At 44.1% G+C, this 15,103-nt stretch overlaps 1 protein-coding gene across 1 annotated transcript in view; it reads left to right on the forward strand.

The window, feature by feature from the left end:
• Nucleotides 1–1,609: 1,609 nt before the first annotated feature.
• Nucleotides 1,610–15,103, forward strand: part of LOC118391357 (unconventional myosin-XVIIIa-like) — a 107,385-nt gene continuing 93,891 nt past the window's right edge. The window contains exons 1-2 of the mRNA XM_052511033.1: nucleotides 1,610–1,759; nucleotides 3,007–4,153. Coding sequence (XP_052366993.1) covers nucleotides 3,158–4,153 — 996 coding nt within the window. The 5' untranslated portion in view covers nucleotides 1,610–1,759; nucleotides 3,007–3,157. The remainder of the gene's footprint in view (nucleotides 1,760–3,006; nucleotides 4,154–15,103) is intronic.

The following is a 15,103-nucleotide window of genomic DNA, read 5'->3' on the forward strand; positions in this document are numbered from 1 at the left end:
ACAGGATGGACAGCTGATCGTCCTCGCAGTGGCAGACCACGTGTAACAACACCTGCACAGGATCGGTACATCCGAACATCACACCTTTGGAACAGGTACAGGACTGCAACAACAACTGCCTGAGTTACACCAGGAACGCACAATCCCTCCATCAGTGCTCAGACTGTCTGCAATAGGCTGAGAGGTGCTGGACTGAGGGCCTGTTGTAATGCAGGTCCTCACCAGACATCACCGGCAACAACGTCGCCTATGGGCACAAACCCACCGTCGCTGGACCAGACAGGACTGGCAAAAAAGTGCTCTTCACTGACGAGTCGTGGTTTTGTCTCACCAGGGGTGAAGGTCGGATTTGTGTTTATCATCGAAGGACTGAGCGTTACACAGAGGCCTGTACTCTGGAGCGGGATCGATTTGGAGGTGGAGGGTCCGTCATGGTCTGGGGCGTGGGTCAAAGCATCATCGGACTGAGCTTGTTGTCATTGCAGGTGATCTCAATGTTGTGCTTTACAGGGAAGACATCCTCCTCCCTCATATGGTACCCTTCCTGCAGGCTCATCCTGACATGACCCTCCAGCATGACAATGCCACCAGCCATACTGCTCGTTCTGTGCGTGATTTCCTGCAAAACAGGAATGTCAGTGTTCTGCCATGGCCAGCGAAGAGCCCGGATCTCAATCCCATTGAGCACTTCTGGGACCTGTTGGATCGGAGGGTGAGGGCTAGGGCCATTCCCCCCAGAAATGTCTGGGAACTTGCAGGTGCCTTGGTGGAAGAGGTGGGTAACATCTCACAGCAAGAACTGGCAAATCTGGTGCAGTCCATGAGGAGGAGATGCACTGCAGTACTTAATGCAGCTGGTGGCCACACCAAATACTGACTGGTACTTTTGATTTGGAACCCCCCCTTTGTTCAGGGGCACATTATTCAATTTCTGTTAGTCACATGTCTGTGGAACATGTTCAGTTTATGTCTTAGTTGTTGAATCATATGTTGAATCACAAATATTTACACATGTTTACAGATGTTAAGTTTGCTGAAAATAACAGTGAGAGGATTTTCTTTTTTTGCTGAGTTTAACTTTCCAAACTTTTGTTTAGTTGTTAATGATCCTACATAATATTGTCTCTCAAAAATGAGCCCATTCAATTGGAAAACAAATGGACAAAGTTAGGAAGTATGGCTACAATAGTCGAGGCCAGGCCTATAGACTAGGCTACTTTTGACATGATTATGTATATGAAATTACAGACAATAGCCTGTATCATTAGCCTACAGTAGGGACCTATAACCTACTTAGATAATATATATTTTTTTGCACACAATCATTCGATGCCGGGCTCTCTAACACTATTCCTGGAGAGATACAATACTGTAGGTTTTCACTCCTGGTTAATTACAACTGGGTTTGGAGCAAAAACCTACATGAGGGTATCTCTCCAGGAACAGGGTTGGAGAGGCCTGTTCTAAAGTACGCTAAATGCACAGGTTAGTCAACAGACTACTTCCACACCGTTTCCCAATCAGTCTATGATCCCTCCCATATTTTTTTCGCTGGGCTGAGGCTGGGTCCCTATATGTCCTCAATTCAGCCAGGAGGGGTCACTGCGAACCGGCTCACGGTAACTATTCCTTTAAAAGACTGGACTTCTCGACTGCCCTGCATTGACACTGTACAGTAAACTGGTGAAAAGCTACTGACAATCACGCTCAACCCTTCATCGGAAAGTTCACCAACTCTAAACCTGCATATCACTGAGTGGTGAGTAACCTACAAGTCCCCTGATAAAATACATAAATAGACCCGGGTCTGTACATCTTTCCTCTCTCGATTAAACTGTTTGTCATCTGAAGCCACCGGTGTGATAATGAAGGCAAAGTAGCTTAATGTGAGCGCATTATGACCAAACTGTTACTAGCCGCGACAGTAACCTATCCACAGTAGTGGATACACGAGTAAACAACGACAATGTATCAATTATGTTAGGTATATGTTTCAGGTGTAACCAAACTGGTTACATTGATTTACGTTAATGTCATTATTTCTCACTGTGGATAGTTATGGGGTAAGTGGCTCGCATACGCTATCGTATTGCAGACATTATAGGCTACTGTGATATTGCCGGTTTGTATTTAGTTTATATCCTTTAGTTTTTAGATCGTCTACTCAGTGTTTGCATGCATGTGCTTCTCAATGCAATGCCATGCGGCACGAAACGCACGGGGAGGATCAGTAGCTTAGTTGATGTGTAACAGTGAGGCTGGAGTGAGGTGGTCAGGAAGGGAATGGCTCTTGAATCAGCAACCTGATTGGAAGATGATGATTCATACACAGATGTATAAATTGTTTCGCTGTGACAGCTAGCCATATTCTTTGGCCCCTCAGGACTGTACTGGTGTAAAGGGGGTCTACTTCAGAAAAACAACTCCTACTGGTCTCTTTTCTTCGAGCACATTCGTTTTTAATGAAGGGTCCACAGGGACACACTCTCTTCGCATTATTAAGTGCCATATCCTTCCCACTGACAACCTGCAAATAATAGTATTTGTCACATCAATGAAATGTTACACAAGACATCAGCATACCAACTTCTTTAGGAAACCACATAATAATCTGCTTTAGAAAAGTGTCCTCTCAACGTGTCAGTGCAGTGGTTTTGAGAAGTTTCACAGAGAGAAGAAGCAACATTGTTATTTAATGAATGGCATCCTCTAACACATGTGATACCCTCACTACAACAACAGTGTTGGGTTTCTCCTACCTAGCCCTTGGTGATTTTACGTTAATTGACACATTGAAGTGCATTGCTTTGTAAAGCTGACTCATACCCTTATGTTCTGGATAAACATGCATGACACATTATATTTCACAGGTTTCTTGCATGTCATGAGGATTTGTCTTTAGCCATGGGCATGACGCATGATCTGTAATGATATCTCATTGCCATTGTATTGGATGATTGTTGGATTATTGCCTAAGACTTACTTTATAGTCTCCTCTCTCCTCAGGGCCCCTCTGTTGATGACATTCCTAACTGTCACCCAGATGCTTCCATGACCAGGGTTGAAAGCCTGAACTGAAACCTCACTTGTGTATGGAACCCCCCTGGTTTAAACCTACATAAACCAACCTTGAGGGGGTTGCTATTTGGAGCTAAATATGTTTCATCTGATCAAGAAAGACAAAGACAAGGATGAGAGGAAGAAGGACAAAAAGGACAAAAAGGAGAGGATGTCCCAGGCAGAGCTGAATAGTCTGGAGGAAATGAGCCAGCGTCGGGGCTTCTTCAACCTCCACCGAGGAGGCTCAAAGCGAGACAACAAAGGCAAGCTGGAGATCTCCAACCCCATCCCTATTAAGGTAGCCAGCAACACAGAGCTCAGCCTTACTGATCTAGATGCTGATCGCTTCAGCAACCGTGGAAGCATGGTCCTGGACTTGGGCCAGATGAGTGCCGCCAGCTCCAGTGATGACATCAAGGGGGAGTGGGGACAGGATCCCTGTCGCACCTCTGTTAAGGAGCGAGCGGCAAAGTTCGGCAGCCTGGCAAAGCAGAACTCCCAGGTGGGCCAGGTCATGAAGCGCGTTTCCTCCCAGAAAAACAAAGAGGAGAGTGTCTCTGAGGCCTCCACACCAAGCTCAACACAACCATCTCCCCAGATAGAGAACAAGGTGTTTGACCACCACAGACATGACTCCCATCTGCATCTCCAGGGCCACGGCAGGGCTGGGAAGAGGGTTCATATCCCAGAGGTGGTGGTGAAGACGTTCCCGGCAGACCTGCAGCTGCCTGGAGTCTTGGCGCTGCCCATGCCCGAGCCCAGGGAACTGGAGCTACAGCGCCGCAACACAGGAGACTTTGGCTTCTCCTTGCGCCGCACAACCATGTTGGACCAGCAGCCTGATGGTGGGGCCTACCGCCGTGTGGTTCACTTCGCTGAGCCTGGAGCCGGGACCAAGGACCTGGCGCTGGGGCTGGTGCCTGGAGACAGGTTGGTTGAGATCAACGGGCACAACGTGGAGAGTAAGAGCCGGGACGAGATTGTGGAGAAGATCCGTCAGTCTGGGGACTCTGTGAGGCTGAAGGTGCAGCCCATTGTGGAGCTGAGTGAGCTGAGCCGCTGCTGGCTGAGGAACAGCAGAGAGGCCTACGATGTAAGTACCTAATTTAGCATGATTGTTCAACATGATCAACAATGTTATAGCAGTCCATTTGAAGAACCAGCCTGACTGAGCTGCTGTTTCTCTGTGCGATTCATGTTGCTGAGATATTGCCAGTAATAGATTCCACATATCAGTGGTGTCTTTGCTGATGATGATGTCATCGAGAGAATTTGTGAAGGTTCTGTTGGGAAAGGATGGTTCCTTCCGAATGATTGTGGGTTTTTAATTATCTTACAGATTGACTACTGCACATGTTACATACTTTTATCGGATGCTTGCCTCTTATGTAACCACACATCTACATGGTTCCACAGTCATGTCACAGAGAGGGTGAATGCCGGGTGTGAGGAGATGCCTCCTTTGGAGAGGCTTGATGACCTTGTTCTGTGTGCACTGTACAGTGTATGTAATCCCCCCCCCCCCTTGACACCAAACAACAAAGGAGAGTTGGAGAGGAGTTTTGTAGTCATTGTGCTATTGTCCTACAACGGCCCCATGGCCATATGCTCTTGAAATGACAAGTCAAGGGCCAGTTTTCTGTAAAATCTCATGACATAAGTTTTTGGTTCCAAGTTGCGCTGCAGTAGTTAAAAAAGAAGCATATTGTTATGGTTTTCATCATGATTTTATGGACTTTTGGTCATTACTATATGTCTATTTTACAGTGTGTTAGTTTGCCGATTGGAAGTGTGGACACAAGCTCTGTTCTGAACCTCCCACTTCTAACATTTCAACCCCACGCACACTTCCATGTTCCTGTGTAGCAGGTCTTTCTACTGTCATCTCTCTGGCAGGACTCGTCTGTCACTTCTGCAGCAGAATATCAATATTCTCTTTTCATTTCTCCTTTATTAGGGCCTATTCTCAAAGATCATTCTAAAATAAAGCAGTGGCTATTGCATGCCCATTTGTCCTGTAGAGATTTAGGGACATCACAAACTCAAGTAAGGACCTTGCAGATTCTTTGCGGCTTTGTTCCATTAAACAACGCAGCGGTGGCAGGGCTTCAGCAGGAGTTTGAGTGAAGGGTAAAGGCCTGTGAAAGCTGGTCATCACTCAAGTCTCCAGACAAGATGGAGGGTCTCTAAGCCTTTGCCACTCCCTAGACTGAGTATAAGTCTGTATCCTGGTTCACTGCTGCTAGGGTGATTCTGAAGTTCTACACATATGTGTACCCAGATCGCACACACCCCCTGCTGGGTCAGGTTAGTGGGTATGTCAGTTATGAAGCTTAGTACCTACCACCCAGCAGGCCCATGGCCTATAGTTACAGATGTCCCACTGACTCAGGCTCCAGAGAGAGCACTGACTGGGGTATTATTGGCAGGTTCAATACACCAAGCAGGTCTGGACTGGTCTTATGATTTACACCATGTGCTGTAGTTGAGCATATCCCGGTGGCATGTATTCATGGATGCCAAGGGAAGCCAGCCCCCCCAAAAAAAATATTTGACCTAAAAATAAAAAAAACATAAATTATTAAATCTTTCGTCTCTGTGTTTTCATACTGTTCCTTCAATTTTCAAGAGGCTGAATGTATCTCATAGGAGAAAGCATCTGAGTGAGTGAAACAGCGCCCCTCTGTCTCCATGTGTAGGCCATCTATCTGATGTCTGCTCCAAACCAGCATGACATTGTTGCTGCTCGTAGCATTGTAGGCAATAGAAGCCAGTGAGGATCTGGCCTCCCATGACAAAAAAAGCATTAAAAAAATTGCCATTAGCATTGAGCTGAACTGTGAATGGTCCTGGCGCACCAAAAAATAAATAAATAAATAAAAATAAATTGGCCATGGATGGAGATAGGGAATTGGACTTGTGGTTTTACTTAATTCTGGGATAACAAAAAATAAAAGCGTGTACTGTATGACCGAGTGATATACCGTTTCATCAACATGAGAGCGAGGATGGCATTGTTGAGTCAACATGTTTTTCTACTTACACGAACACGCACACAAATCAGAACAATGGACAGCCATATATTTAGCTTACATTGATTGGACTAGATTGTTTTTGGTATCTTTTAGTTGTCAGTGTTTTAAACTAAGCAGAGGTGATTTGATGATGGTGAAATGGTGCTGGAATAGTGGAGGCAGCTAATGTTTCCTTTGCGACTTGCAGTAACTCTCTGTGGTTCTAAAGCAATTGTTATTTAGTTTTCCAACAATATTGGAAACATTAACTTGCTAATGTTACTGTACATGCAATATGCTTTGTGGTCTTCACTGGACAGAGGTTCCTATCCCGTTATAAAACAAAGTTTGGTTGAATTTATTCTGCTGCTGTCTTATTGTCCCAGCCTGTTGGCATATATATCACAGTTGCACGGCATATGAATTTACAGGTTATATATATTTTCTTGGGGGGGGTTGTGGTTTGGCTTCCCCAGTGATGTTACCCACACGTTGTTACTGGCATATCCATTTTTGAAAAGATTTGTATTGTGGACATCCTCCACTGTTCCTCTTTGGCCAGCTTTGGGTTTGTATTGAGATGTCATGGGAATGTGACTTTTTCCAGATGGTTAAAGCATCTGGAGGGGGAATTGAACTGTGTTTATCAGAGTTTAGAATGGATTGGGTAGATGGATATCTGAGTTCTAAAGAGAGGATCTTCTCTCTTGTTCCTGTTTTCTCGCTGGTTCCTGTTCTAGCTGGTGAACTTTAATAATCTGTAGCCACCAAGTTGTGTGATTTAATTTACTTCATAATGTACAAGCCAACCAACTGAATAGTACCTGTTGCAATGATGTATAATTTGAGGGTATTTATAGTATCAAAGTCCATTTCCTTATTTTTTGGCAAGGTGTGTGGAATGTTGGCTTTCCGCCTGCATTGCCCAGTACTACAGTCTATCTGAAGTCTAAATTAAAATAGAACTGCACAGAAAATGGCACTATCCATTTGACATCCCAATTCCTCAAAAGTAGTCAATAAGTGATTTAAAAAGAAATATACACTGCTCAAAAAAATAAAGGGAACACTAAAATAACACATCCTAGATCTGAATGAATGAAATATTCTTATTAAATACTTTTTTCTTTATATAGTTGAGTGTGCTGACAACAATCACACAGATTATCAATGGAAATCAAATGTATCAACCCATGGAGGTCTGGATTTGGAGTCACACTCAAAATTAAAGTGGAAATCAACACTACAGGCTGACCCAACTTTGATGTAGTGTCTTTAAAAAAAGTCAAAATGAGGCTCAGTAGTGTGTGTGTGGCCTCCACGTGCCTGTATGACCACGTGCCTGGGCATGCTCCTGATGAGGTGGCGGATGGTCTCCTGAGGGATCTCCTCCCAGACCTCGACTAAAGCATCCGCCAACTCCTGGACAGTCTGTGGTGCAACATGGTGTTGGTGGATGGAGCGAGACATGGTCCTATGGTCCTTCTGTAGCTCAGTTGGTAGAGCATGGCACTTGTAACGCCAGGGTAGTGGGTTCGATTCCCGGGACCACCCATACGTAGAATGTATGCACACATGACTGTAAGTCGCTTTGGATAAAAGCGTCTGCTAAATGGCATATATATGTCAATTGGATTCAGGTCTGGGGAACGGGCGGGCCAGTCCATAGCATCAATGCCTTCCTCTTGCAGGAACTGCTGACACACTCCAGCCACATGAGGTCTTGCATTAGGAGGAACCCAGGGCCAACCACACCAACATATGGTCTCACAAGGGGTCTGAGGATCTGATCTCGGCACCTAATGGCAGTCAGGCTACCTCTGGCGAGCACATGAAGGGCTGTGCGGCCCCCCCCAAAGAAATGCCACCCCACACCATGACTGACCCATCGCCAAACCGGTCATGCTGCAGGATGTTGCAGGCAGCTGAACGTTCTCCACGGCATCTCCAGACTGTCATACATGCTTAGTGTGAACCTGCTTTCATCTGTGAAGAGCACAGGGCGCCAGTGGCGAATTTGCCAATCTTGGTGTTCTCTGGCAAATGCCAAACATCCTGCACGGTGTTGGGCTATAGGCACAACCCCCACCTGTGGACGTAGGGCCCTTATACCACCCTCATGGAGTCTGTTTCTGACCGTTTGAGCAGACACATGCACATTTGTGGCCTGCTGGAGGTAATTTTGCAGGGCTCTGGCAGTGCTCCTCCTTGCACAAAGGCGGCGGTAGCGGTCCTGCTGCTGGGTTGTTGCCCTCCTACGGCCTCCTCCACTTCTCCTGATGTACTGGCCTGTCTCCTGGTAGCGCCTCCATGCTCTGGACACTACGCTGACAGCACAGCAAACCTTGCCACAGCTCGCGTCGATGTCCCATCCTGGATGAGCTGCACTACCTGAGCCACTTGTGTGGGTTATAGACGCCGTCTCATGCTACCACTAGAGTGAAAGCACCGCCAACATTCAAGTGACCAAAACATCAGCCATGAAGCATAGGTACTGAGAAGTGGTCTGTGGTCCCCACCTGCAGAACCACTCCTTTATTGGGGGTGTCTTGCTAATTGCCTATAATATCCACCTGTTGTCTATTCCATTTGCACAACAGCATGTGAAATTTATTGTCAATCAGTGTTGCTTCCTAAGTGGACAGTTTGATTCCACAGAAGTGTGATTGACTTGGAGTTACATTGTGTTGTTTAAGTGTTCCCTTTATTTTTTTGAACTGTGTGTGTGTATATATATCTCTCTCTATCCTTGGAGAAAGATTTGGTGTGGTCGATTTGAAAACTAGTGCCCTTCTCTTACAAGGATTGTAATAAACATTTGTATTTATTATGGATCCCCATTAGCTGCTGGCAGCAGCTACTCTTCCTGGGGTCTGGCAAAATTAAGGCAGTTATACAATTTTAAATCATTACAATACATTCACAACAGATTTCACAACACATGAAGTGTGTGCCCTCAGGCCCCTACTGTTCTCCACTTCCATATATCTACAACACAAAATCCGTGTGTGTGTGTGTGTGTGTGTGTGTATGCATGTGTCTGCTCCTATGTTTGTGTTGCTTCACAGTCCCTGCTGTGGAATAGAGTTCCATGTACTTGTGGCTCTATGTAGTACTGTGAGCATCCCATAGTCTGTTCTGGACTTGGTCTGTGAAGAGACCTCTGGTGGCATGTCTTGTGGGGTATGCATGGGTGTCTGAGCTGTGCTAGTCATTTAAACAGACAGCTTGGTGCTTTCAACATGTCAATACGTCTCACAAATACAAGTAGTGAACCAGGAGAGATTGACATGCATATTATTCATGTTTTCTCTCTGTGTACATCCAATGGCCAGCCGTGCTGCCCTGTTCTGAGCCAATTGCTATTTTCCTAAGTCCCTCTTTGTGGCACCTGACCACATGACTGAACAGTAGTCCAGGTGCCACAACTAGAGCCTGTAGGACCTGCCTTGTTGATAGTGTTGTTAAGGCAGAGCAGCGCTTTATTAGGGACAGACTTCTCCACATTTTAGCTACTGTTGTATCAATATGTTTTGACCATGACAGTTTACAATCCAGGGCAAATCCAAGCAGTTTAGTTACCTCAAATCATGTGGAAATTTAGCAAGTTATCACAATATTTAGTTTAGGTTTTAGTGAGTGATTTGTCCCAATTACAATGCTTTTGGTTTTTGATATATTTTGGACTCACCTATTCCCTGTCACCCGTTCTGAACAAACTGCAGCTTTTTAAGTGTTGCAGTCATTTCAGTTGCTGGCGTGTATAATGTTGAGTCGTGCTCATACATAGACACTCTGGCTTCACTCAAAGCCAGTGGCTTGTCGTTAGTAAAGATTGGAAAAATCTGTTAATATTGCCAGTGTGAGCAGGTCACCTCTAGTTATAGCTAGAATCTGTAGTTGCTACATCTATTTTTGGACTTCTAAATTAATTATATATGTACCCATTGATTCTTAAAGAATATAACTTATAAATGCATCATGAGTTTAGTTCAACTGTCTTACCCCATCAGAACCCAAAATATAAGCTTGTTTTATTACAATGTTTGTAAAAACGGTATAGCCTCAACATGGTTAACTATAATTTTGATATCATGGATGGTCAGCCCCTTAAAATCATAGAGCTATGGATGCGAGTGGTTACATTCCTACCAGGTCCATCCCTCATCCCTCTATGGTGTCCTCTAGTAGTATTCCTGTCCCTGGTACTGTGTCCCAGATACCACTGATCATGACGAAACAGTAAGAAATGATTGTTTGAGAGTGTGACCTAGAACCAACCAGCAGCTCTGTTAACCTAGATCTTATTATAACCTATTAAGTCAGTGGTGCAGTTTGTAGAACTCTATTTAGTTGATTATGGGGTGGCTATTTGTGCAAGAATGATCAGGCTTTAATTGCCCTCGAACAATAAACAGATGATCCATTGGCATGGATATTATGTATGTAGTAATCTGATGAAGAAATTAGTTGCAGTTCACTAGTAAGGCTGACCCCATTTAGTCTACTGGTCGATTGTTTGGTCAAAAGGCTGTTGGTCGACAGATTTATTTTGTCGAACCGTAAGCAAAACAAATAAATATATATATATCTCTCTCAAGGTGTACGATACATCTGTCTGAGTGGACTGTTCCATTGTGGAGGCTGTGGGTATTGCACAGTCCATCAGTCTAAGACATGTGTTACTGAAATGATATATGGTTATATTATGTGAGAACAATGGTTCAACACAATTAAAATGATATTATTTTATAACAATTATGTTTCCTCCATCTTTTGATAGTGGTCGCTGTCCTCGGTCCTGAAAAACATTGCGCTGTTGAATTGGTGCCTTTTCCTAGACCACGTTGCTGTTTGCATAATAGCAAAGTTAACCAGCATATTGGTGTTCTCAATGTGGTGGAGGCAGCGTCAGATTTAGGAGACGAGAAAACAGCCCTTATTGTCTAAGAAAAGTGAGGAGGGGGGGGGAAACCCGAGCTTAATTAGGTCTAGGATATTGATTATGAGTGTTAAATGTGCTCGGCTTTATAAGTCATATCTACGGCCATAAAACCGATCCAGGTTCTGTTGCCTGTTTTGAGTGTTTGTTTTTATAGCTCTCTGATTCCGTGAGCACCTGATTCTGTGAACACCAAGCCTCACGCAACCACATGTCTGAAACAATTTCACAAATTTGGCTGTTTTAATCTTTGCAATGCTGTAATAAATGACTTATCCTGTTTTTCCTTTAGACCAGCCGCTCTGGTATTATTTATTTATTTGATGTTTACACTCTTCCAAATTGTCTGAAATTATATTTAAAATAATAAGCCTCCTTTTTCATTGATCTTCCTATCGTTATTATTATTATCATTATTATAATAATATGCAATGCCATTATCATTAGTAGGCTTAGTATAGCAGCCCTGTATACCATCATTGATCTACAGTTGTGGCCAGAAGTTGAGAATGACACAAATATTACATTTTCAGTCTGCTGCCTCTGTATGATGACAATTTGCATATACTCCAGAATGTTATGAAGAGTGATCAGATGAATTGCAATTAATTGTGAAGTCCCTCTTTGCTATGCAAATGAATTGAATCCCCCCAAAACATTTCCACTGCATTTCAGCCCTGCCACAAAAGGACCAGCTGACATGTCAGTGATTCTCTCCTTAACACAGGTGTGAGTGTTGATGAGGACAAGGCTGGAGATCCCTCTGTCATGCTGATTGAGTTCGAATAACAGACTGGAAGCTTCAAAAGGAGGGTGGTGCTTGGAATCATTGTTCTTCCTCTGTCAACCATGGTTACCTGGAAGGAGACACGTGCCGTCATCATTGCTTTGCAGAAAAAGGCAAGGATATTGCTGCCAGTAAGATTGCACCTAAATCAACCATTTATCGGATTATCAAGAAATTCAAGGAGAGCGGTTCAATTGTTGTGAAGAAGGCTTCAGGGCGCCCAAGAAAGTCCAGCCAGGACTGTCTCCTAAACTTGATTCAGCTGTGGGATTGGGGCCCCACCAGTAATGCACAGTGAGGGAAAGACTTTTGGAGGATAGCCTAGTGTTAAGGGCAGCAAAGAAGCCACTTCTCTCCAGGAAAAACATCAGGGACGGACTGATATTCTGCAAAAGGTACAGGGATTGGACTGAGGGCTGGGGTAAAGTCATTTTATCTGATGAATCCCCTTTCCAATTGTTTGGGGTATCTGGAAAAAAGCTTGTCCGGAGAAGACAGAAGGTGAGCACTACCATCAGTCCTGTGTCATGCCAACAGTAAAGCATCCTGAGACCATTCATGTGTGGGGTTGCTTCTCAGCCAAGGGAGTGGGCTGGCTCACAAAATTTTGCCTAAGAACACAGCCATGAATAAAGAATGGTACCAACACATCCTCCGAGAGCAACTTCTCCCAACCATCTAGGAACATTTTGGTGACCAATAATGCCTTTACAGCATGATGGAGCACCTTGCCATAAGGCAAAAGTGATAACTAAGTGGCCCGGGGAACAAAAAACATAGATATTTTGGGTCCATGGCCAGGAAAATCCCCAGACCTTAATCCCATTGTTGTCAATCCTCAAGACACGGGTGGACAAACAAAAACCCACAAATTCTGGCAAACTCCAAGCATTGATTATGCAAGAATGGGCTACCATCAGTCAGGATGTGGCCCAGAAGTTAATTGACAGCATGCCAGGGCGGATTGCAGAGGTCTTGAAAAAGAAGGGTCAACACTGCAAATATTGGCTCTTTGCATCAACTTCATGCAATTGTCAATAAAAGCCCTTGACACCTATGAAATGCTTGTTACTATGGAATACTGAAGTATAATTACATCTGACAAAAATATCCAGAGATACTGAAGCAGCAAACTTTGGAAATTAAGATTTGTCATTCTCTCAACTTTTGGCCATGACTGTATAGGCCTAAGAGCTCATCCTGTTTAGTCTTAGTAGTTTAACTAACTTAGGCCCCCAATGGTGGAACAAACTCCCTCACGACGCCAGGACAGCGGAGTCAATCACCACCTTCCGGAGACACCTGAAACCCCACCTCTTTAAGGAATACCTAGGATAGGATAAAGTAATCCTTCTCACCCCCCCCCCCTTAAAAGATTTAGATGCACTATTGTAAAGTGGCTGTTCCACTGGATGTCATAAGGTGAATGCACCAATTTGTAAGTTGCTCTGGATAAGAGCGTCTGCTAAATGACTTAAATGTTAAATGATTTCAATACTTTTATATAGGCTACTGTATCAATCAATCATTTATTTGTTCATGTCATCACACAACATAAGAGTCAATCATGATTTCAAATGCTATCAAGCATTTTGTTTTAAAAGAACAAAGCGACCATTTGAATAATTAGCGTAAACAATAAATAGGCTTAAACCGCTCCTTTTTGGAAATTGCATTCATGAATAAATGTGACTGTTTTTATTCTTTGCTGTAATAAAGGCTTAGCAAAAAAACTTTACAGTAGACTTTCTGGGGCACTAATTTAGTGTTTACATTGTTCCAAACGGTCAGAGAAATTGTGATCTTGTTTGGCACACACAATATGCACGCAGCTCTTGCTCCTTACATTATTTTTCTTGATCTCCAGTATTTTTCACAACTAGTCAAATGTATTGACCAGTAAATGTAAAAACCATCAAGCGCTATGATGAAACTGGCTCTCATGAGGACCGCAACAGGAAAGGAAGACCCAGAGTTACCTCTGATACAGAGGATAAGTTCATTAGATTTACCAGCCTCAGAAATTGCAGCGCAAATAAATGCCTCCATAGAGTTCAAGAAACAAACTCATCTCAACATCAACTGTTTAGAGGAGACTGCGTGAATCAGGCCTTCATGGTCAAATTGTTACCACTACTAAAGGACAACAATAAGAGACTTGCTTGGGCCAAGAAACACAAGCAATGGACATTAGACCAGTGGAAATCTATCCTTTGGTCTGATGAGTCAAAATGTGAGCAATCAGAGGAGAAGGGCCTTGGGTTCCTGGTCACCTCTCTGACCAATAGTAACTCTGACAGATCTCCACTGTGGAGATGAAGAACCTTCCAGAAGGACAACCGTCTCTACAGCACTCCACCAATCAGGCCTTTTATGTTAGTGGCCAGACCAAAGCCACCCCTCAGTAAAAGACGGTAAACAGCCCGCTTTGACTTTGCCAAAATGTACCTGAAGACTCAGACCATGAGAAACCAAGATTGAACTCTTTGGTCTAAATGCCAAGCGTCACGTCTGGAGGAAACATGTCACCATCCCTACGGTGAAGCATGGTGGAGGCAGCAGCATGCTGTGGGGATGTTTTTCAGCTGCTGTGACTGGGAGACTAGTTCAGAGATCCTTGATGAAAACCTGCTCCAGAGCACTCAGGACCTCAGACTGGAGCGACGGTTCACTTTCCAACAGGACGACCTTAATCACACAGCCAAGACAACATAGGAGTGGCTTCAGGACAAATCTCTGAATGTCCTTGAGTGGCCCAACCAGAGCCTGGACTTGAACCCGATCAAACATCTCTGGAGAGACCTGAAAATAGCTGTGCAGCAACGCTCCCCATCCAACCTTACGTAGCTTGAGAGGATTGGCAGAGACTAATGGGAGCAACATCCCAAATACAGGTGTGCCAAACTAGCGTCATACCCAAGAAGACTCGAGGCTGAAAATGTCTCAATCAGCATGCATGTTTGTTCTTTGCAAATAAGGGCAAGGCGTGCTGGTCAGTTTTTATCCAGCTGCAGCTTTACTAGATCTTTCTTTGCTGCACTTGAACATATTACGGGACAGTAATCAAGATCCGAGCCTGAACAACTAGTGCGGTTGATTTGTGTCAAACACTTTTTAAAACAGGCATTCCCCTCCATCTTCACAACAACTGTGTCATTAAGACTTAACCATGATAACTGACCATCCAATGTTACTACTAGGAGTTCAGCTTCCTCAACTTGTTCAATGGTCACACCCTTTATGCACATCTCCTGTTGAGGTTTAGGTCTTAGAGAATGTTTTGAACCAAATACAATGCTT

The sequence above is a fragment of the Oncorhynchus keta genome, unplaced genomic scaffold, assembly GCF_023373465.1.
Source record: "Oncorhynchus keta strain PuntledgeMale-10-30-2019 unplaced genomic scaffold, Oket_V2 Un_contig_6244_pilon_pilon, whole genome shotgun sequence".
In the NCBI taxonomy this organism is placed as follows: domain Eukaryota; kingdom Metazoa; phylum Chordata; class Actinopteri; order Salmoniformes; family Salmonidae; genus Oncorhynchus; species Oncorhynchus keta.